The sequence below is a fragment of the Equus asinus genome, chromosome 4 (assembly GCF_041296235.1).
Source record: "Equus asinus isolate D_3611 breed Donkey chromosome 4, EquAss-T2T_v2, whole genome shotgun sequence".
NCBI lineage: Eukaryota > Metazoa > Chordata > Mammalia > Perissodactyla > Equidae > Equus > Equus asinus.
This window is the reverse complement of record NC_091793.1, coordinates 99,347,131-99,371,887: the sequence shown is the minus strand read 5'-3', so window position 1 is coordinate 99,371,887 and position 24,757 is coordinate 99,347,131. Positions and strand designations below refer to the sequence as shown.

The following is a 24,757-nucleotide window of genomic DNA, read 5'->3' as shown; positions in this document are numbered from 1 at the left end:
CCCCTTTGGATTATAAGAAGTCCACTAATGCAAACCAAATGTTGTCTCTAAACTATCTGACAGTGGTTAAAATGTGTAATTGTTTAATGTAAGATTTTTTTGGCTGTGAACATCTGTAGCCTAGAGGCTTTTTTCCTCTTCAGTTTTAGAGTGTTTTTCCCTCTATTTAATTGTGGAGTAACACAACAGCAGACTAGAAAAATCTATGCAAAAAACAGATTAGATTGATTTGTTATTAAATAGATTGTGAAGCCTCAGGGAGGATAACCATAATAACAATACAGTCACTACAAAGTCTGGCAAACTTGTCAGTTGCTTTTTTTCCCCTCTTGGCAGATATGCCATGTTCATTTTTATGGCAAGCTGATTTAATAACTGCTGAAAATGCACTAATGGATGGCTCTCACTTTTAGGTGGATAATCACATTTTCAATTTCCTCTTCTATAAATCATTGGCTTAGAGCTGTATATGGTACAGTTCTCTGACTGGTTAAGGCAACATCTCATCACACACATCAGTCTTTCCATTCTGTGCCCTTAACCTGCCAAATGGTAATGAGAATGTGAACTTAACACCAACCCTCCCTTACTTCATCATGGAGATTAAGGTGATTAGATGAATGGCAAACTCTTCCCCCTAAAATAATGAACTGCAGAAAGTACATTAGTGGCAATATGTTTTTCAAGATGGTTTCCTAGAATCTTTGAATTAACATTTACATGGCTTCATGTAACATGTTTATCAGCAACTAAAAACAGAAATAGTAGCCACTCCACAGTTTCCATAAAGGAGAGACAAAATAGGGGCAGTGGAGATGGGGCTGGGGGTTTTACAGTTGTCTTTGTACGGCAAGCACAGTTTTTATACAGACTGTGTCTATTTGGGATGGTGGAGTGGAGGTAAGTAGGGTGCTTAAGTCTTCCCAAACCACTTCTTAACACCCCAATGGAAAACCAATAGAATAACACTATCTTCGGGAGAAAATATCATCCTAATGTTAAATTCAAGTGTCTGCTAATAATTAACACCAAAGCAAACTAAAACACAAAAACAAAACCAAAAAGGAAACTCTACTGAATAGCAAGCAGATAACGAGTACAAAACATCTACTAGCACAAGTGTTTATTATGTAATAGGTGCTCAATGACTATTGTTCTCTTCCCTATAATATAATTACAAAGAAGTATTTTCATCTAAGGATATGAGAATCAAGTACACCAAAGTAAGGCCTCCTCGATAGAGCCAGGACAGACAAAGTAATGTGATCAACACAGCACTCTTCACCAAATTAAAAATAACAAAATATAGAGACATATTTTATGCTGCTACCAAGGCACTTTGTCACACGGCTTAGTTACGCACAGTGGTCCTTCCTGCTATCCTGGAAATTTCCAGGCTTTTGTATCTTTGTATGTCTATAATAAAGCAAAGGCAGAGATATTTATTGAGTGAATTTAGAAAAGACATCATAAACATTTGCAGAAAAAAATAAATGCAGAGTCACTAAAGGAAATGTGGAAATAGAAAGTAATGTTAATGTCATTTGGGATCTATTATTATATATTATATACAGAAGGTTGTTTCTTCTATACTTGTCATAATACTAAAAGATTTTTCATCTAGAAATAGATTAATATGGTGTAATTTGTGCTGTGATGTACGAAAACCTGTGCTATTTTAAGATATACATCCCAGAGTACTTCAGCTCAATAAAACTAATGATTGAACCAAAAAGAATAAGCCAAATTACTCATTAGAAAAATGGCAAAGAATATGGATAGAAGAAGAAATTCAAATGGATCATAAGGATATGAAACAACACTCTACCTCACTAGTCATCAAGGAAATGCAAAGTAAAATGAGATAACATCAGATTGGTAAAATCTAAAGAGCCTGCCTAATAAGGCAAAAAAGAAAAAAAAAAAAAAGGAAGAGAGAATCTGGAACTTTTTCACACGCTATGTGAGAGGGGGCAACTGTTGAGCTACTTCAGCAAGCAATTTAGCAAGATCTGAAAAACTGACAATGTGCATTCATTAGCACCCAAATATTCTACTTCTAATTATGCATTTTCCAGAAACTTACTCATGTATACCAGGAGATATGTCCAAAAATGTTCACTGTTAAATTACTTAAAATATTTAAAAGTGGAACTTAAATGTTTGTCAATAGGGAAATGGACCTTTTAATATTCTATGATATAAATATATAACAGCAGTCAAAGAAATAAACTAGATCTACACATATCAACATAGATAGATCTCAGATGCTGAGTAGAAAAATCAAGGAGCACAATGATACACAGATTATACCATTTGTTTATGTTAAAAAGGCAACATAAAATACAGGCCATGGATGTATATGTTGTTACAAACATGATATAAAAATACACAAAGTAAACTGGAAAACTATATATTTGTTGCTAGTTATTGGGAAGGGAGAATGGGGTAAAGGGGGCTTGAATTTTATGTTTAATATATTTTTTGTATAAAAAAGAAGCCAATATGATGAATTATCAACAATTTCCAATTCTGGAAGGTGAGTACTTGAATCTTTGTTATTCTCTGTACTTTTTATTGTTTTTAACATTTCTCAAGATAAAGATTAAAAAATACAAAATGATAGTAATAAGAAAATATAGGATTAAAGTGATTATTAATCTCCATAAAGCAGTAAAGGTAAAGTATTCCAAAAAGCATCTTGAAATATTCTATATGGCCTATTTAACTCCTTCGATAATTTATCAATATACACACATGGTTAAAAAAACCTAATGACTAAGAGTGGGCGCTAGTAATATACTTGTATTGATTCAATAATTCATCACTGTTACATATTTTAAGAATAGTAATTATAAAATATGAACTATGAAAAATTACAGAAAATTAAATAATATTTTAATTAAAGCAGTTCTTTAAAAGATAATTAAATAACGACATGGTACATACAGTTTAGATACATGGGTCTCTAAATTTTAGAAAGTATTTTCCTCTTCATTAATTAGGAAAATTAATACAGCTGGGCTGCCTCCATATTTAACCAAATGTATTAAAATAATCTTAACTTGAAACTTTGATGCTGACTATAAACTTGATCTCTTTTTGTGGTTCTTTCTAACCAAAACACCTTAAAATGCTCAATTTAAGAAATAGGTAATTCATTTTGAAATATTCACTATGATTAAAACACTGTTGTATAATGTTCTAGATCCTTATAAGATTCTATTACTTATGAAAACTACTTGGCTTAATATCCAATTCGACATGGTCACATTTTTAGGTTAAAATGGGTTAGCTTAATGGAATACTGGTTGAATTACCTTGGGTGCACTTGCCCCACAGAAGACTTAGTTTACATAAGTCTAATTCAAATGTGTACAGATAGTTGCCACTTGGATTTGTATGTGCCAGATGAAATTGGCTCATGACTGGAATGGCAATGAGAAGTAGTAATTAAAATGCCTTCTGGAAGAACTGTGCTTGAGCCAACTGCTCCAGATAAATGACTCTGTAGAGCTGCAGGTCAGCCACAGATTCATTTGTATCTTTTGGATGCGGTACTCTTCACTGTGTTTACAACAGGAGTTGCATCATAAAAATTCAGTGTTACTAAACTTGCTCATAAGAGCATCCATTTAATAAATACTCGTTGCAGAAATCCCAAAGAGAGCTTCTGATAATTACATTCAAATATCAAATAGTTTATTCTTCATTTAGCCTGAACTAGAAAAGAAGTCAGAGAACTTTTATTTGTTTGACCATTAAGAGAGTCACTAGTGACCAAATACAATATAAGAAAGGAAATTTGGTGAAGTATATTCTGGTGAACATCAGAGGCTTCCCAAACAGCTTTTCCTTCTATGCACTTAAAAGTAACTCAGCACAGACAACCAGCTCAGCGATATACAAGGAGTTACCATCACAGAAGCAAAGGAGAGAGAGAAGGAGGCAAGCCCTTGCCAGGGAGGAGGAGCACGAATGGAGAGGCTAAGGGCAATCTCCACCACTCCCTGAGCCTCTCCTCAGCCCCCAAATTAAGAATGCCTGGAGCAAAACCCCTGGGATTTTCCTCTCTTAAAACCTGAGACGTGGTAGCATTACTCACAGTAGCCAAAAAGGGGCAACAACTCAAATGTCCATTAGCTGATGAAAGAATAAACAAAATGTGGTACAGCCACACAATGGAATATTATTTGGAAATAAAAAGAGATGAAGTACTGACACATGCTGCAGCACGGATAAACCTTGAAAACATCGTGCTAAGTGGAAGAAGCCAGATACAAAAGGCTATATATTGTATGACACCATATATAGGAAACGTCCAGAATAGGCAAATCCATAGAGACAGAAAGTAGACTAGTGGTTCCCAGGAGCTGGGGGGAGGGAAGAATGGAAAGGAGTACTAATGGGTAGATGGTTTCTTTGTGGGGTGATGAATATATTCCAGAATTAAATAGTGGTGATGGTGTATATACTAAAAAATACTGAATTGTACATTTTAAAAGTATGAATTTTATAGTGTGAAATAATAAAACTCATTAAAAAAAACTCAAGTTTTTGGTTGGTGAGAGCAATGAAGGTCAAAGGGACAAAATTTTATCAAGCATCTTCCTGAAGTGGAACATTAAATAAGTAATGAACTGTCAAGGCACAAACATTCAATCTTTTCAAAGACTCTTCATTTTTAAAGAATGTTATCATTTGAGCAGGTTTATTTCACAATGACTTAAAAATACTCGCTGAAGAAAAGACCTGAACCATGAAGAAGCCTTTTCTGCTACTATCAGCCCTAAAACATTTTTAGAGTTTTTAATAGTATCAGTGGAAGCCTGATGGGCATGAGCAGATGACCCTATGAAGTGTAAAAGAATATCTGAATGGCAGTGGGGAATCAAATCTTTTCATTAAAAAATAATACAGTTCTTTTCTTAAGTGGTGATAAGAAGACTATTTGTCAAGATTATATGACCTTTTTGAAACCATAAAGAATTCTATTTTAGCAGGGCTTTAAACTAGCTGAAAAGGGAGAGATAATCTTAGGAAGAGTGTGAAGTTATTTAATTTCAACATTGCCACCCATTTTCCCCCTCATTCAGTTGACATGGTCAGGATTTTTCTCTGGGTCTAGAGTAACTTCCTACCACCAGCAGTGGCCAATTAAAGGACAAAGTGAAGGGACCAACTGCTTCCAAATGGCAAAAACAAATTTTAAAACAATGTACAAGAAATCAAAAGGAAAATTTTAAACTGTGCTTTAGTTCCTAAAGTTGCCATTAGTGTGTCTACAATTATTAAAAGGTTCACTGTTTAAGTATCTCTTTTTGACTTCAATATAAATGAAAATTTTACACTTCATCTTAATGAGCAGACAAGCTTTGATTTATAAGATAAAATCTGTGGAACCAATTTATGTATCTCAAAGTAATAAACTTTCTCTTTTATCATCTACAACTAATCCAGAAGTAACTGAGAAGCAAAGTTTCTGTTTCTGGGCAATGGTAAGATTCCCAGTCTGCTATCAGGAATAGTTTTGAAATTCTGTACTATAAAATTTCTGAGATAATTTCTTGAAGATGATCATATTTTCATTCATTGGCTCTTCACTTTGAACTCTATTTTCTTCTCCTTCCACAGTTTTGTCACCCAACAAGCTGAACCCCTAGTGTAATTTCTCTACTTGCATGAAATGTGCAGCACAGGCCATACCTTGTACACTTGAAGGCTGAATTCGCCTTGCAGTATTTTCCCTGGCCACGTCTTCCATACACAGAGAGCAGCTTGACATTGGAAGGCGGCAGTGATCTCTAACCACTGCTAAAATGGCAGCCCTTGGGGCCAACCCCAAGCTATCTGTCCCCTTAGGAATTCCTCAGGCGAGTGGGAGCCATTAAAAGTTTCCATATTGAAGTGGAACTTTAGAAACGAGATAAAAAGTTAGCCAGAGGGATTTACCTCAAACTAAAATTAAAAAAAAAAAAATTGAAGAGAATGAAACGTAGCAAATTTTTAAAAGTGGTTGCCTCTTTTTGGGGGTTAATAGAAATGTTCTATATGTCAATTGTAGTGCGGGTTATACAACTATGTACCCAAACTATAAAAGATCATAAAACTGCATGCTACAAAGGGTGAATTTTACTGTAAGTAAGTTACACTTCAATAAATCTGACTTAGAAATAAAGTGGTTATCTCTGAATGTAGAATTATGGATTTTTTTCTTTATACTTTCTTGGACTTTACAAATTATCTAAAATGAGCATTATTTAACTCCACAGTCAGTAAAAAAATAAAAACCTGAGTAAGAACACTGTGTTGGCCACCCCTGCCCTTGGGAAGACAGGTGAGCAGGAGAAATCCCACGGTGAGAAGATGGACTCCCTCACTGCGGGCTGCTGGGCCCTTTTACTGTCAGCCCATCCAATGATAGCTAAACTAGATTAAGATGGGAAGAATATCCCATTGATGAAACTGCAAGGAGAAAAAGAATAAATCAAATTTAAGGTTTGTTGCTTAGCCCATGGGAGGCAAGAGGTTTAAGGAGCATATTTCCATTCGAGGCACCTGTGCTGAGATTCTCCTGAGATGAGCTGTACATACCGCAGTTATCCCCTGAGGGTCATTCATGCTACTAAGGCATGCACACTGCACCTGCACAGTGACCTGCAACACAGGACACCTCACACCTCAGCACCCACCGCCACCCGTGACTCTAAAAGGCTCTGTAGACAGAAATAGTCATCATGGCATGCTGCCTGCTTGGAGGACCTGAAATTGAGCCATCCATTTAAATATGCTAAACATCATCCTTGAGCCAAACTGGAGTGTCAGAATTGGCCCCTTGGAGAATTACTTTTGGCTACGGAGCTTTTCCATCCATTTATATCCCATTTAGCAATGGAAGATAGAGCCCTAGGAGCCTGATTTTGTAATTTAGAGAGAGACTAAGGACAGTGTTTGCCTCATCATACAATGGTCTCTCTCAATGGCGACTAGGACACACATAGCCAAAGGGGCTCCCTACTTTTAGCAAATGCATGAAATGTTAACAACACACATTTTGTATACTGTTTTAACTGTGGCTTCATCTTATTTTTCTAATCTTTATCTTCCCTTTGCCCTAATTTCCTCACTCCATTGTTGGTTTTGTATTTTTAACGATCTTTCAAATACCTTTGGAATGAGATAAAATATGAAATACATAGATAAGTCCAGTGGACTCAGTGCAAATGCAGAAAGGCTGTACCTTCTCAAAGAACGGATTCCATAGCCCACCTTCAATGAGGTGAAATATTAAATATACAGATAATAAAGTATATTCAAAACAAATGCAGAAAAGTGGTATCTTCTCTATTAACTGATCTCACAACCCACTTTAAATGAGGTGAAATGTTACATATGTAAATAACTATACTCTATCAGTATAAAAGCAATAACTTCCTTATTAACTATTTCCATAGCCTACCTTCAATGAGGTGAAATATTAAATACATAAATATTAAATGCACAAGTAACTATAGTGTACTTGACACAAAGGCAGAAAGGCTGTGACTTTCCTATTAACTAATTCCATAGCTCACCTCCAGGGATTTTCAAAGTTGTGGCGATTATTTTTGGTCTGATATATCATCTTTGGATACAGGTGCTATAAATTCCAGATTAAGGATCATTATAAATTGATATTGCTTGTGTTATTAATGTTTTTTTGCAGTAAATAAAACAAATGAAAAATCGTATCAGAAATGGGGTTTTTATTACCTTGTTTAGAAGACTCATTTAGAATTACCTCTATTTCCAAAGAGTCATTAATAGAAAACCAAGCAATCATGTTAATCATTAAGATTCTTTTAATGTTCTCAAGACGGCATACTGCAAGTAAACTGCCAATGTCCACTTTTTAGGACATTTCCTAAATAATAACATGCAGAGGCTCAGTTTCTCTACCTATAAAATGGGAATATCTCATGGTACAGGTTAAAAATTCATCTTTGGTTCACAAGCGTGAGAGAACCAAATGAGAGAGCCACTCATTTGGGAGAGGGCTCCACAGTATACTACTTAGCACAAAATTAGAGCCATTTATTAAACAGAGCCTCATGACACTGCCTCCTTATTCACAGGGTGAAGCTAATAATGGCAAGTACTTTGGACAACTGAAAAAGTAAATAAAAATATGTTTTTCATTTCCTTTTGTGTGATTAATGTCATTTTTGGACTAGGAAAAGTAAGAAAATCTTACAGATCGCCTTATCAACTCTGACATAGGATCTAAGCCAAACGATATGAAAGATAACTAGTTATCGAATGTTCCATTTTGCTGACTAAACCCATTTCATGTAGGAATGACCTGAATCCAAAGGAAGCTTCATGACTGTAAGCAGCAATTCCACTTCTAATTTCCTTTGAGCAAATCAGACATGGCTTACAGGAAACAGGGCTTGGGTCTGACAGCTAATTTCTGTTTTTCTGTAAGTGACACAATAAAAACCTATGCTCCCTTCATTAACACTGTTTTCTTTCTTCTTCTTCTTTTTGGTGAAGAGGACTGGCCCTGAGCTAACTTCTGTTGCCGATCCTCCTCTTTTTGCTTGAGGAAGTTTGTCCCGGAGCTAACATCTGTGCCAATCTTCTTCTATTTTGTATATGGTACACTGCCACAGCATGGCTTGATGAGCAGTGTGTAGGTCCATGCCCGGGATCCAAACCCGTGAACTCTGGGCTGCTGAAGTGGAGCACATGAACTTAACCACTACACCACTGGGCCAGACCTCACTAACACTGTTTTCTAGTGGGCTCCTTGTCAGTGTGTAAACTTGATGATCACAAAGCAGAGTAACTGTCAATAGTCTTCTTAAGGTCCCCTGAAAAGCACAATGATATGTGTGAAGAGGGCAGATATGAGAAAAGGTGGATAGAAACTGAAAGATGCCAAGTAGATAACCGACTGGTAAAGCATCCTTACTTGATGAGCTCAAAACACACTGGGCTTCATTAAGGTTCATTATTCATTCAATGATCATTTGGCTGGGTGTCTGCCTGCTGAACAACTGGCACTGTGCCAGGGCTTTGGGAGTGGGGTGGACCTTACTACCTCATAGGAGAGCTACTACAGGACAGAGGAATAATTACGAGCGTTCAGGTGAAGAGAGATGACTTTGCTGGAGAAACATGGGGAAAAAGGCTGTTAGGAAGGGTTAGCATAGTTAGCTGAGGGCATCAAGAACACATAAGAATCCAGTATGAGCTGGGAGTAGGGCAATCAAAGTGAACTGATTAATATTCCAAGCAGAGTTCACTGAATGAAGAGACCTGCCTTACTCATAACCCTTAAGATTCCATAGATTCCTGTCCTGCTGCCTGACCTCTCTTCATTCTGACCTACACATTACACTATCAGGACAGCTGCCTCCAACAATGACAACTTTCAACAGGTCTCCTTCACAGATCTAATGAAAGTGAAGCTTATTATCACCCTGGTGCCCAGTTCTCTACAATCAAACGTCAGCTTTCCTTTTCAACCTCATAAGCCACCAGGACCTTTTAGTACATATCCTAGACGCTACTGAGCCTCTTGCTACTCCAAGGCAACCACAGTGTGGAATCATATATACCTTTGTGGGTGCTTCTCCCCTTTCTCTGGTCAGCCTGGCTCTCACTTCTGCAGGACTCATTCACTTACCCAGTATTCACTGACCGAGCCCCAGCGACATGCCAGGCACCATGCTAGGCACTGAGATCCAGACACAAAGCACCAAAATCACTGACACACACAGTACGTATTTTACTACCAGATTTTCAACAAACCTATGCAATTTGCTAATTCAAATATATAAACTTAAAATTATTTAATATTTTAAAACTTAAAGAAAAGTGCAGAAAATAATCTCATGGCCAAGCACATATCAACCACCCTCTCAGTTAAAAGATGTTAACATTTTGTTACGTGTGCCCCAGATGGCAATCACAAGTGCAATGTCACAGACTTGGCTAAAGTGTAACTCCTGATAGATTCCATTGCCCTTCCTCCCTAGAGGTACCACTATCTTAAATTGATGTCATTCCAAAATATTTTTATACTTTTACTACACATGCATACATTCATAAACAATATCAGATATTGTTTAAATATTATTCAGTATTGTTACATAAATTTTCAAGATGTTCCTAAGGATATCCCCCTATATACATCTACTCTTTTGCAACTTGTGGTTTTCACTCTGAAGTCTGTTTTGCAAAGATTTCCAAGTTGATACACATAGATCTAGTTATTTCATTTTAACTGCTGAGTTTAGTTATCCACAGTTTATTTCTCATTTCCATATTGATGGATAATTATATTCTTTCTAATACTCTATTTTTGCAAATAATGCTATATAATGAGCATCCTTGTACCTGTCATCCTGCACACACCTCTCAAACTTTCTCCAATGATATCAAGTTCTTGAAGTTTTAGATTTTACTCTTCTGTCTGCTGATTCTCACTCTTTGTTGAGTTTCTTTTTTTTTTTTTTAAGATTTTATTTTTTCCTTTTTCTCCCCAAAGTCCCCCGTACATAGTTGTATATTCTTCGTTGTGGGTACTTCTAGTTGTGGCATGTGGGACGCTGCCTCAGCGTGGTCTGATGAGCAGTGCCATGTCCGCGCCCAGGATTCGAACCAACGAAACACTGGGCCGCCTGCAGCGGAGCGCGCGAACTTAACCACTCGGCCACGGGGCCAGCCCCTGTTGCGTTTTTTTTTTGACTTGAGTTTTATAATATCTGATGGTAAGCTCAACTTTAGTGATGTTAGCTTCTCACTTGGGGGTTCTTGAACAGTGTGGAGAGTTACATTTAGGCTCCAAACCCACATGTGGTGCAAGCTTGGGCTTTGCCAAGGGTACAGTCCTTTGAGGGTCATGGCTTAACGCAGCGATTTTTAGTTCAAACGTTATCACCTTGAGCACACACAAGGTCTCATTCTTTGGTCCCTGCATGGGTACTAAACTGAAGACGCCACTGCTTTTGTGGGGGTGGCAGGAGTGGTGGGGGGTTGGGTGGGGGGAAAGGTTGGCTGTCCCCAGGCCTCCTGCAGAGGCAGCTCAAATGCTTCTGGCTCTGGCTTTCACTTCCCTTTCTATTTCTAGGACCTAGGGATTTTCCTTTCTCTTTTGCCATTTCCTCTAGATATTGACTTGTATAATTGATATATTAAGTATTTCTAGGAGTTTATCAAGAGAATTTCTATGCTAGTTTAGATAACTACATTTGAAGAATAAAATTGCTAACTGAATTCTTTAAATGTTGAATTAATTTTTCTATTAGTGTAAAATTATATATTTTAAAATCCATTGGTCCATATGTCTTAGAAATATACAATAATATATTACTGAGTTTGTGAATTGCTCTTTTTGGTGCTAAAGATACAGAGAACTTTTAAAAAATAATGAATAGAATCAAAACAAGTTTTTGAAACTTTTAACTTCCTTGAAAAGTTATTTCATTGAGTATTTACAAAGCCAGAGTTATAAATTTTTGATTTACAATTTTACACTTTGCTTATAATTTCTCTGCATATAAAAAACTGCCTGGATATATAAAAATGATCACATAATTTGATATTTGGGTTTTAAAAGTTTTATTAATCTTATTTGTATACTTTATGCCTTACTAAATATACCAATATGCACAACTGTTAAGGGTCAGAGATGAAAAAATTCACGAGAACACAATTTACCAGCCTAATAAGTTTAAATTAATAGCAACAATTAGCTAGAAAAGAGAAACTACAGACATCATTTTATTCACTAAGGAGGATTTTTTGGCTATGAGTAATGGAAGACACTGAAAAGTAGAACAATTGTGATGCTAGAAATAACTGAGACACACATTATGGTGGACACATACCTACTGAGGAGTAAACAACCCAAGTTTAAAAATGCAAGCAATAGAAGTATTTCATGGTAGGCTTTATTGGAATATGTAATTACTAAGCAAGAAACCCACATATAGGATAAGCAGTGATTCCACCATTTGGAGCTTTTGGCAGCAATTTCTATAGTAATGATTTTTTTAAATAGCACAAGAGGCTATTTAAATATAACACAATAATTGTGATGACAAGTTATTTTCCATTAATATACTGGTTTTGAATGCACTATATTTGAATACACTAAATTATTTCATATAGTAATTATTTCGTATAGTAGTTTTCCAGAATTCTAGGAAAACTCAAGGTAAACTGAAGGCATTTTTAAAAGCTAACTAAATGTTATTACTTAGAAAGATTTCTTAGTTAAAAAAAAAAATCAATACTAGGTTTTCAAAGCCAATTAACTTTACCAAATAATTAGCAATTAATTGTGAAAAACATCCATTAACTGTGTCTGTGTATAAGAAGTCAAATTTCTGAAAGTAGCACAGTAGCTTTTGTTTACCAATGACACATAAAAAACTTTAAGCACAGGACTGAAAGATAATCAATACTGCAAGAGGCTTCTCAAAATTAGAATAAATTGACATTTTTGGTGTCAAATTTAAGTAGGCAAGTTAACAGTGACAACACTAACAATCATTTGCTGCATCAAGGACAACTTAATGAGGCATGTAACTTAAAGGCGTGTAAAATGATAGAGCCGTCGGCCCTGTACCTGGTGCTGGCGATGCTTGGTGATTCTGCTCCAAGCCTACATCTTTCTAGCTGACTGGCAACAATCTGCCTTTCCACTTCCAGTTCTCGGGTGAGTCGTTGAAACTGAAGCTCCTGTGATTCAAGGAAATAAAACGCGTATAAGGCACTGAGGTTTGCTGCTCAGGCAGATGTATGAATCAACGTATGTCACAGGAAACATAAGAACACACCCATAACATAACACTATAGTGTGGCTTTGTGAAATTAGACTTCTGCATAAAATTGCAGACCTAAATAAGCTACTGATTTGTAGCTTTCTCAAACTTAAAGGCACTAGAATATTAGCCTTTGTTTGAAATTGGAAACGGAGATCTTTATTTCTTTTTCGGTTCTAATTGAGGTCTTCAAACAGTATTTCTGCTACAGTGCTGCATTAAACTAAGGTCTGCAGATTTCTCACTTGATGTGCCTACATCAGAGGCACAGTGACCAACAGAAGCTATTCATCCTTAATAGCTAAGTTTTTATCCCTCATACTGTATGTTAGCACAGTTTTAAAAAAATGTAAATTCCCATGAGAATCACTTTGCCATGTTTGATACAAAGCCTTTTAATTGTTACGGGGAAAAAAAAAATCATTCCAATCCCACAGAAAAAGTTTTGCTATATTTACCTACAATATAAGCAATAAAATTATTTTATTGACACAAGTGCACTCATGTGTCACTGTGTTAAGGGAGGGGAGAAAGATAAATGAAAAAGTCTGAGCCATAATATAGAATTTAAAATTGTATTGAAAAGAAGGAAAGATTGCCTAAAGAAATTATATTCTTCATGCTGTGTCATGACGGCAAGGAAGTTCTATTATAGGAGAAGATTTCTAAACTTTATTTGTACTTATCTCATTGTTACCTTGACAGGATTTTAATAACTAGAAAGTATGCTATGCTCTAAAACATCTATAGATCAAACCAAGTATACGCCAAAGGCTGTAAGCCACAAATAACATCTCCAATAACACCTCAAGCTCCCCTGTGCCATATTATCTCCTTACAAGTCTACTCAAAGCAAATGCTGAACTGTAAGTAGTCTAATTGGACAATGACTATTAGTTCAAAATACCAGGCGTGTGAATCCCAAGCTTAGAAACTAATCAGAAATAAAACTTAAATATTATTTATGACAATATGAAAATACACAATGGGGAAGCGGGACAGTGCCTACTTCTGCTCAACAAGACCTAGACCACTGGCTCTTCATAGATGTTCAGCAGCAAGAGACCAGAAAGATAGTAACTGTACAGCATTCAGTATTAGGCTAAGATAACTGATTTTGAGGACAAACAGCATTACGTTTAACTCACATTCAGTCTTTCTTTGCCCTTAAACAGCATCACATTTTTTGTGATACACTTCCATTCTTTCAATGATTTTACTCAATTGTTTATTATACACCTCTTTTCCCAGAAGACCGGCTGCTTGTATCCAGCTCGGCCAGGAAAGGAGCATTCGTGAATTTAGACTAAGGCTCAAATTCCCCAAAGCATCGCGTTCCCTTTGAGTTCTGGGTTCAGTGGCTATGAGGGAGTGGGGCTTGGCGTGTCGTCTTCATTTTGGGATGGCCAAAAGTTACCAGGGCAGGACTAAGGTATGTTTCAAATTAGACCATGAAAACAATTTCCATTCATAGGAAAAAGTTCCATTTTAGTGGATTTTTATCATGTTAGTGGCTGCCTATGACCTTTTAAGTAGCCTTTCAAGAAAATGTTTGGGAAATTTCCTGCATGAAGGCAGAAGCTGGAACGTATTATTCCATAATTCCTTCCCTCAGAAGCAGAGACGGATGACTTTGGCTCTGCCAAGAAGATGCCAGACTGTGACTCAGGTGCTGAAGGCAAGACTCTGACATCAGAAAACATGAAGCTTCACTTTTTCTCTTTCTCACCTTCTTGCCTCACTCTCTGCAACAGGTCTTAGGGTCAAGTTCCTAACATGGAAATGATCTCCATACAAGCTATGCTTAGTGGCAGTGTCAGAGGTTTCTTTACCTGACCAATTTTGTGGCACATATTTAGACACTGCTCCTGGAAGTTTACTCTCAAGGCTTGTTCTTCAGTTCTTGCTACAAATGTGGGAATTCACTAATACCACTTATTAAACACCTTTTTCTGCACAATTAGCCATGTGAGTCTGTTTCTTGCAACTAGAAACCTTGACTGATGCACCTATAGAAACCATTTACAATTGTCGAGTTTCTGGGAGAACCTATGTACCCATAATGTTGCCACATTTTTAATTTAAAAGTTGAGTAATTCCTTCAACATTTGTGTGAACTGAGTAAAGTCTATGTTATATCCTTACTGGCATGGAGCCCATAATCAGCTACTTTTATCAAAACCATTCTACCCATTATTTGCTCACACTTCTCACAAGAAGGATGTCATTAAAGCCCCAAAGTAGACTATCAGGAAGCTAGAAAGCAGGGAATTTGTAAAGGTTACCCAACACCTGTGAATATTCACAAGTAAAACATGCGTATGCTTTGTTACAAAATTATCATCACCCCCACAGAATATAAACTGAACACCCATATGTGACTGGCACCAAGATGGATGAGTAGGACATAAATATTTGACAATTCTGTCTCTACTGGCTTCTTTGACTGACTGACGAGGAAGACAGTATTACACAGTCATATAAAAACATATCTAATGATTTCCAAAATAATACTCATTAAAATGATTATGCAGAGATACCATCTATAAATTTTAAATTTTTATATGTTATCCTCTAAACTTAGATTGTGAAGGCTGATCCTTACATCAGCATCCAAAACTGGGCCATCTGAATTATAAGGGGATCTTATATTTGGTCTCCTTTGAGAAGAGCAAGGAAAATAATGTTAAAAGCATTTGTCAATGATTTAGTATATGACAGTTTCCTTTTTAATTCCGGCAAACAAGGCCATAAACAAACTTAGAAAGAAAGTGAAGGCTAACATTCTATAAAAAGCTGTATGTTATATGCTCTAAAAATGACATCAGTTCACAAGTGTTGAAAACTTTTCTTTATATTTACCTTGTCTCTCTTAGGTAAATATATTGATAAATCTTCTCAGAGTCAAGGGAATAGGAGAAAAGAAATCTCACTTTCATGACCTTGTATGGCCTTGTATGGTGGACAGAGCTACACTGCCCAAAGAAGCCCCAAGAAGGACTTGCTGCCCCAGCCGTCAGCTACTCGGGTGGTGCCTCAGCTGCAGAGAACTGCCCTGCCCAAGGGCACACCCTTCTGGGCAGGTTGCATCCAGCCAATGACTGAAGTGGGAATATAAGGGCCAGGCCCAGGCTTGCTCTCGAGCTCACCATGGCTTGGCTGGCCTGTGTAGTATTGGGACTTCTCCCCCTGCCCAATCCTGCTTTTCCTTCCCCTCTCCTCCACAAGTGTTAATCTGCAATAAATACTCTGCACACAAAACTCCATTTCAGTGAGAACTCAACTTGAGGCAGTATTTTTTTTTGGCTTCCTTTTATATAATGATAGAAATTTTCTCTCACTCCTAATTTTTAAATATTGTGAGATGCTTCAAGTGTACAGAAAAAAACAGACAGTAACACAATAAGCTTTGGAGAACCTTACCCAGCTATAGCAAATCTTAATATTTTGCTAATTTGCTTCAGGTTTTTTGAGAAATAAAATATTAGAGATATAATGAAATCCCCTGGTTTCTCTCTCCTGGGTCCTATTCCTTTCTCTTTCTTCCTCCTGAGAAAAAAACCATCATCCTGAATTTCGTTTTTAATATTCACATAAATATTTTATATTATTACTACTCCGTATTTACAGATCCACAAGTGATATGTAGTATTGCTTTGCATGCTCATACAATTTATATCAATGGTATACTGTAGTCTTCTGCAGATTGCTTTTATTATGATTTTGAGATTTATCAACATCAGTACATGTAGATCTAGTTCATTTATTTTCATTACTCAATAGTATTCTATTATACAACAATGTAGAATTTGTATTTATAGCGCACAATGTATTTATATGTTCTCATCCTGAGGAACCCTCAGGTTGTTTCCAGTTTTGTGCAATTATAAGCAAGTTGCAAAATAAGCATTCTCGTATAAACCATCTTGTGAACATGTAGCAGACTTCTCCAGTGTAGAGACTTAGAAGTGGAGTTGCTAGGTTAACAGCTATGCACATCTTCAGCTTTACTTTCCAAAGTAGTTGTACCAATTTATATTCCAGTCAGCACTGTATGAGAGTTCCAGTTTCTCCACATTCTCACTGACGCCGATTTGCATTTTGGGGCTTACCTTCCTTTTTTTTTGTTTTTTGGTATTCTGATAGGCATGGGATACTATCTTACATTTGTTTTATTTTGTATTTCCCTGATAACCAACATCTTTTTATGTTTTATAAAAAACATTTTAACCAACATATGTTTATTGGCCATTTAGGTTTTTGAATCTCATAGGTATAATCTCTCAGGGGGAGACTTTTTCCCTAGTGCCAGCATCCAGGTGTATCCTCTTCCGTGGGAGAGATTTCTCATCATCCTGACGCTAACACTGTAGCTTTGTAAACTTTTAGCTTGAGGCAAGAGATCTCCTATTAGACTCCCCACCTGGGGCGGCCCTCAATGGCACGTGGCATGCAACACCAACAGCATGCTCGAGATCACCTAGGTGTGCCAATACCTGCATTCTAAAAGCCAGGTTTACTGCTTACTTAGTTTAGGATTCTCACTTTCATTTCTCTTTTGGTTTCTGTGAGGTCATTACTTTCTTTCCAGCTTAGCCTTGCTTTTAAGAGATAATTTACATATTTTATTCAGCATATTTAATTTCTTTCATAGGAAAGACTGGTTAGGGTATTGAATCTGCCAGATTTGGGAGTCTCAACAGCTTTTTCTCTTAATTTCTCTGAAGTATATTGAGGGGGAATTTCTTAGTACTTTCAATTCACTATTTCTCTATGTGTGCTGTTTAGGGTTCATCTCTTCTGTTGTACTTTTTTTCCAGTGGCAATAGTTTCCATTTCTGAGACTTCTAGTTGTTTCTGTATTTTTTTTTTATATCCATCTGTTCCTGCATGCTCATTTGGAGTGAAATCTCTCTTTCCCCTTCCTATTTAGGTTTACCCTTACCTAGTCTCCCAGATACCTCAGTTCTAAATGAGGCATTAAATTGGTGATTCAGGGTTCCTTTCAAACAGAAATACTATGGATACCGCACATCTAGTCATGAAGCTGTTGTCTCCTTCCTCTGGCTTCCAGAAGTCCAGGAAGCTTTCAGCATAGGTACTTCCACTTTCATCAACGTTGACAAGCAGGAAGAGCTCCACTCCAGATCTCAGCTTCAAGTTGACACTGAAAGCTGGGCAAATTTCACCCTCCTATGGTGTCTTAGTCTCTCCTACTCTCATTAAATCCTCACTGATGGCCAGTACTGACATATTTCCTGACCCTTTCCAACTGTGCCCTATGGAAGCCTCATTCAAGTTTACAAATTCTCTCTTCATAAACTCTTCATCTTTTGCTCAGAATATTCTCCATCTCTGGGTTACTAAGAATACTCTCCACCTACAGGCTTCAATTGAAATGTAGTTCTTTCCTGAAAATACTGGTTTTTTCTGATCACTCTCTCCAGTGAAGACTATACATTCTGCATGTCTCATACCTGAGGTGCCCAAAAGCAGGGAGCTGGTTTTCTCCTGGCTGCTCACTACCTCTACTTACTAGGAAAAAGCTGTTTATATCATTCCTCAATGTCATCATGTCAGTAGGATTTGTAATCACATTCCTGATATTAGTAAGTTGTGTTATCTTATTTCTTAATTGGTAAAGACCATTGTTTTTCCATACATGTGTAAAAGGCCATTGTGATTTGAGGCTCATGCTATCCAAGTACAGTTGCCCACTTGCATCACTACCATCTATTTACTTTAAGTTATTCTGATTCACTGATTCAGGAGTAGCTACAATAACTACTACCACTACAATGACAACAATTAAGAAATAGCAGTAGGCACTCAGATTAGGCCCTTAACTTCCTGTCCCCATATTCACAACAATCCTCAGTTCTCTTCCAGGCTTAGTGGTGGGACTGTCCTCTTCTCATCTAAGGCTCTCCATGCCCTCTGCTTCTTCCAAGATCTTGCTTCTCTCTCCTGAATCTTCAGTGTTTCTTCTCAGTTTAATGCTCAAATTCTTCTCATTAGAAAACTTACCTTCTTGATCTCAGGACTCCTCAATCTCTGTTTCCTTCCCCTTTGACCTATACTACCTTTTACTAAAGATTTTTCTTTAAATTGACTCCTTTTTAAAACATAGTATAAACCCAGGTATTAAAATCATATTTTCTAATGCTTTTATAACTTTCCTAATACAAATGGAAATACACAGTAATTTTTTAAAATGTTCATCTGTGTACTAAACATCATTTCATAGGGGCCAGCCCAGTGGTGCTGCAGTTAAGTTCACATGTTCTGCTTCGGTGGCCTGGGGTTCACCGGTTCAGATCCCGGGTGCGGACATGGCACCACTTGCCAAGCCATGCTGTGGTAGGCGTCCCACATATCTTTTTGCTGAGGAAGACTGGCAGCACATGTTAGCTCAGGGCTAATTTTCCTCAAAAAGAAATCATTTCACATCAGCGGTACACGTACAACACACCAGCGGTCAACATACCTTTCTATGCCTATAAATCTCAGCAGGAAACTACTGAGTACTCGTTCTCTTGAAAGAAGAAAACTGACATGGCCATATGTGATGCAATCATCACAGTGGCTAAGTAAGAAAACGTTTTTACTTTCACCACTGTTGCTTAAAAATCTTCCAAAAATTTTTAACTTTTCTGCCTTAGTATGTAGAAAGTTTTATATCACTAAAAGAGCAATTATCATTGACTAATAATGTTATATTTTTAAAGTACAGAGGATTGTGCACGATATGTCTTGTTCTCACTACATCCTATAGCTTTTTTTCAGTCTCTTGCCCACTGTCAAAAGATGGGTAAATTATTGTCATGACCATATCTTTGAGGCTCTTGAGCCAGGCCTAGGGAACGATTTTATAAACGAATATTTAAGAGCTAATAAGAAATTCTCAAAAACAGCATTCTCTAATCCAGGCAAGTACTAAAACCAAAGCAGCCATTTTTTCAAAAGGTCCTTGAACTTCTCAGCCTTAAGATTACCAGCTAGTAATGTAAAAGTGATCAAATGTCTTGGTTTTCTATCACAGTTTACTTAATAAGTCATTATTAGGTCTACTTGGCAGTCCCTAAATCATAGATAATTGATTATAGAAATGCTAGGCATATGATGTCTATCCTTTTTGGACTGGCTAGGTCCCTTTGTTGAAAAGAAATTCAAAATCAAAAAGACTTGAACAACTAACATTGTTTCTCAACCAAACTGTGTTTTGAGAACACCAGTGTCCCACTGTCTCACAGGTATGCCCTTAAAGGAAGGGGTTCCAGGTCACATAGCTTTGGGACACACTGCCCAGAAGATTCTAAATCTTGGAGATTCACAGCAACACTAGCATATTAAACGTTCTGAGAAGTCTACCAGTAGGAAATTAGCTTACCTTTGTTTAACCTAGCAATTCTTTCATTTATTTAAGCTAAGCACACTTTTTCTTTTTCAAGGAACAACTATTAACATCTCAGGAAACAATAGTGTCTTGCAGAACACACTCAGGCAATACTGAAAAATCAAACTCATTTAATATATTTAGGGATGGATGAACTAAGGAGTACTAATTGTATTCTACATTAAAAATATTCTTGATACATTGGAAAACAAAATTGTAATTGCTTTTGTCCAGACTGAATATTTACAAAGCGCAGTGCACCACAACGGGTTAACCTTAAAATGGAAACTGCTGATCTCACACCACTCCTGAGACCTGAAGGGTGCACATTATTAGGAGGCCTCTGCTGGACTAGTTGCCCTATGCTTATGCTCACTGTTTCTTACATTTAGATCTTGTCTAAGATAAGAGAAAAATACAAGCCACAGGTACCAATCTGGCTTTTTGGTAACACTAGCTAACATTCTAATAGGAGATGAACAATTTTAAGACCTTTATTGTTTTATCATACTGTCAAACCATACAGGATTATACCAGATTCTAACTTTGGTATGTATTCCTCAGTTTTAATGAAGCAGAGAGAAAACAGCAAAGCTTACCAGATGCTCTAAATTTACATCCTAAAGCTCAGGCTCTTATCAGTAACTGTCATGAAAGCTCCTTTATTAGGAAATCAAAATAAAGGGAGAGAGGTTTACATTTTAAAACTTACAAGGAAAGCTTTTTTCTTAGAGCCACGTGTGGATGAGAACGTCAAGGTAAAGAGGTAAAAGCCCAAGCTTTTCCTACAGCGCCATGGACAGCTTTTTAAAAAACTGTCTACTCACTGGTAACTCATTGTCCTTGGCTCTTTGGTCCTGGCTATCTCTGACCATCACATGGGTCCATATGCACTAGAGATGTCCAAATTCACTACCTCAAATCAGATTCAAACCCCACATTTTCTAGGATCATCAGCTAAGGAGCTCTACCTGAAGGATGAGTCATGGTCTCTACCAGGCCACATCCTTCTCTGTTTTCTATTTCTCCACTGCAGTGGTTCTCATAGTGTGGGCCCTGAACTAGTAGCATCAGCATCAGCATCAGCTGGAAACTTCTTTGAATCAGAAGGGGTGAGGTCCAGCCACCCATGCTTGAACAAGTCCTACAGGAGAGTCTCATGCACACCAAAGTTCCAGAACCACTGTCCTAATGGAACCAAATTCCTCTTTGACTCAGGCTCAGACTACAGGTGTTTTCATCTTTTCATCATTTCCTTCCTTTCTCTTATTCCCCATTCCTCACACATTAAATGGTTTCCCAAATTCTGTCATTCCACCTCTCTTACACTGGTCGAATCCATTCCCTTCCTCGCCATTCCTACCCTAATTCAGGGTCAGGTTAACTTTAGACTATTGCAATAACCCCTCACTAAGCCTTCTCTCCACCATGGTGGTGAGGGGCCTTGCCTCTGCTTTTCACGTTTCTTCCAGATAAATCTGTTAAAGGCATAATACTACTCATCAATAATCTCTGTTCTTTGTTAAGGGTTTACTGGACTCCAAGGTTTCTGCTAAATACTTTATATGCATTACTTCATTAACTCTGCAGTCAGCCTGCAAGATAGTCAGGGTTACTCTCATTCCACAGATGGCTGAATTGCCTAAAGTCATTCAAAACCAGGATTTGAAATCACATCGGCCTGACTTCTAACCCCAGGTGTTAACCACCTCCCACTTCATAACAGAACTTATAAAAAGCCAACTCAGCCGTATTTTAAGACCCATTGTAGTTTGGCTCCCCAAATACCCTTTTCTGGTCTCCTGTCACTCCCCTTCACGCATCTGGACTGAACTATTCATGGTTTCCTATACATACCACTCAAAGCTTTTTCTCATGTTGTTCCATCCACCTGAAATATCATCCTCCCGTGAATGCCTCTACAGGCCTTTATGCAGCCCTTGAGTAAAGTGCTTGGCCCATTACATGTGCTCCATTTACTAAGCTGGATTCTTCTTAAAGAAGAGTGGAATTTATATTTCATTCATCTCAGTATCCTTTTAGCTCCCTGTAAAACCAAAACAAGAAAACCCTGCTAATTCATTCAGGGTGAATTTTATACAGTACATTTTATTTAGTATGTTATAATTGCTTGCATAGATTTTTAAATACTGATTCCAGAGTGTTCTCATACAAGGACAGGGAAGATAAATGATAGTTGACCCTTTCAGAGGCACTTAAAGCATTTCAAACGTCATAATAAGCATAGCGAGGAAAATCAGAAAAATCAATGATACAAAACAATTTTCACAGAGGAAGTAGAGGCAGAGCTGCAATGAGACCTGGGCGTTTCCCAAAATTTTGTTCACTGCTCTTTTAACAAATTAGGAATTTCACATTATTCACAGCGACATGGTCAAATACGTTAAAAAAAATTTACATGTGCATAATTTCAGTGGCATTGTGGCTTATCGCTATTAATATAACTTACCTCGTGATACTACTCCATGCCCTCAATTGCTTATACCTGTTTCCGCCTGCCAGCGTCCCTGATCTCTCAGGCACCATCCTGCCTATCAGAAAATCAGGAGTTTCCTGGGCTTGGCATGACATTTTTGAAAACCTGTCCACAAGTCTACTGACATTTTAAATTGTTAAACTAGCAATGCCTTCTTTTATTTCATTTGCCTTCTCTCCTAAAAAGAAGAATGTGTGTGTGTACACTCATATATATGTACGTATATATACATATACACACACACACATATACAGTCATGGGTCGCTTAATTGATAGGGATATGTTCTGAGAAATGCATCGTTAGGTGATTTTGTTGTCATCCAAATATCATAGAGTGTACTTCCACAAGTCTAAATGGTATAGCCCACTATATACCTAGGTTATATGGTACCAATCTTATGGGACCACCATTGTTTATGCAGTCCGTCATTGACCAAATTGTTGTTCTCAACTTCTATTAGTTGAGGATTTACCAATTTATGTTTAAAATTCCTTGTATTTAAAGAAGTTCTAGCAGTTAAATAAATACTGAGGAAAAGAGCTGTAACATGGAAAATGGATGCTTGGACAAAGTGTCAGTTGGAGTTGTCAATGACAATTCTTGCTATCATTTTCCAACAAGGTAGTTATTTGGTAGAATTAATGTCAAAAACACAAGGAGGTTTTCTTTAAAATGCAATGTCTTGGATATCTGACTAGCCATTACTTTAAAATTTATTAAGAAATTATGAAAAATAACGACTTAACATTCACAATTTATCTGGTTTCTAGCACATAAATATTTCAAAATTAGTAAGACCAATGATGCATATCATCTAATGTTAGATGCTTATTTAGGAGCTAATTGACTGCACAGTAGATAATTCTGCATATAAATCATTATTTGCTGAAATGGAAAAGTGAGATGAATAAACGACCAGTCTCCAACTTCCTCTATGTGGACTAGTTATGGCAAACACAGCAAAAGATATGAAAATGATAAGAGAAACAAAAGGCTAAATTTAATCTTCCTTTCTTCAGTAGATCTAATAAATAGCACTAGGGAATAAGGTGTTAATTTTAAAAATGATTAATTTAAGGTTTGCTTAGTAACTTAACGAAACGTAATGGGGAAAAAAAGCAAATACCATCTAGTGCAGGGAGATCTTTTCTTAGGATTTTAAAATCCTAAGTAAAAATTTCTTAGTCCTTTTTAAAATTACTAGGCTTACTTCTACAGTTGTTCTTTCTGCTCTGCAGATATTTTACAGCTGAAGTTCATGGGGGGGTGGGAGGTGCTGGAATTAGAATATACATTTATTAGTTGTGCCCTAGCCAATTAAAGGGTTCCTGTGAAGGCTTGTTAGTGGCTCAGGAAGTATAGGAGGTGTCCAACTGTATTTTCTTTTTAACTTTTTAATTTTACATTTTATCTGTGTGGCTTTACTAACATTATATTCCCCTCTAAACCTCCAGAAATTGTCCCGGGATTCTTGAGAAATAAGGTTAAGAAAAATCCATGTATTATTGATAACCATAGGGCACATCTACAAAGAACACTAAAGCCTTAGGACAGACCTGGGGCATGTCTAGCTCCAGGTTGAGTCCAACCTCAATGCATCTGCATGCAGACTCATGCCCACTCCAGTCTTTAGTTCTGCAAGTGCACTGCTCTTTATGGTTCCACATTCAACGTCCCTCTGTTTTTCTCTGACTCTCCTGCTTAACATCCAGCTCCTCTCACTGGTTAGCTATGTACAAAGGCAATTTTAATTTACTGTTCGTTACCCTTATTAATAGCTGTATTTTCCCTACTTACCTAAAAAAGCAAGCAAATTAAATAATGTTGCTTTTTACTTGTGTCAGGTATATTTGGCTCACAATAGAAAAAAAGGGAAAAAAGACAAGGAAAAAAACAAGAAAAGTTCTTAGAAAAAGAAGTGCCAGATTTCAATATACGTTATTTTTATTGTTCAGATGAATTTACTTATCTGAAAGAATCTTTAAATTACCACATTTAGAATTCCTTTTTTCTTGCATACAACATATACTCATGAAGAAATGTAC

General features: G+C 36.9%; 1 protein-coding gene across 33 annotated transcripts in view; it reads right to left on the bottom strand.

Moving 5' to 3' along the window:
• The window catches only part of PKP4 (plakophilin 4), a 232,555-nt gene that overhangs the window by 89,844 nt on the left and 117,954 nt on the right, over window positions 1–24,757 (bottom strand). For 27 of the 33 annotated variants that reach the window (XM_070507849.1, XM_070507855.1, XM_070507863.1 and 24 more), the window contains exon 3: window positions 12,623–12,735. The exons of 5 other annotated variants lie outside the window; for them this stretch is intronic. In XM_070507849.1, the coding sequence (XP_070363950.1) occupies window positions 12,623–12,735 (113 nt within the window). Of the gene's footprint in view, window positions 1–12,622; window positions 12,736–22,071; window positions 22,262–24,757 lie in introns of all 33 variants that reach the window. One more of the 33 variants, XM_070507869.1, reaches the window with a different exon arrangement.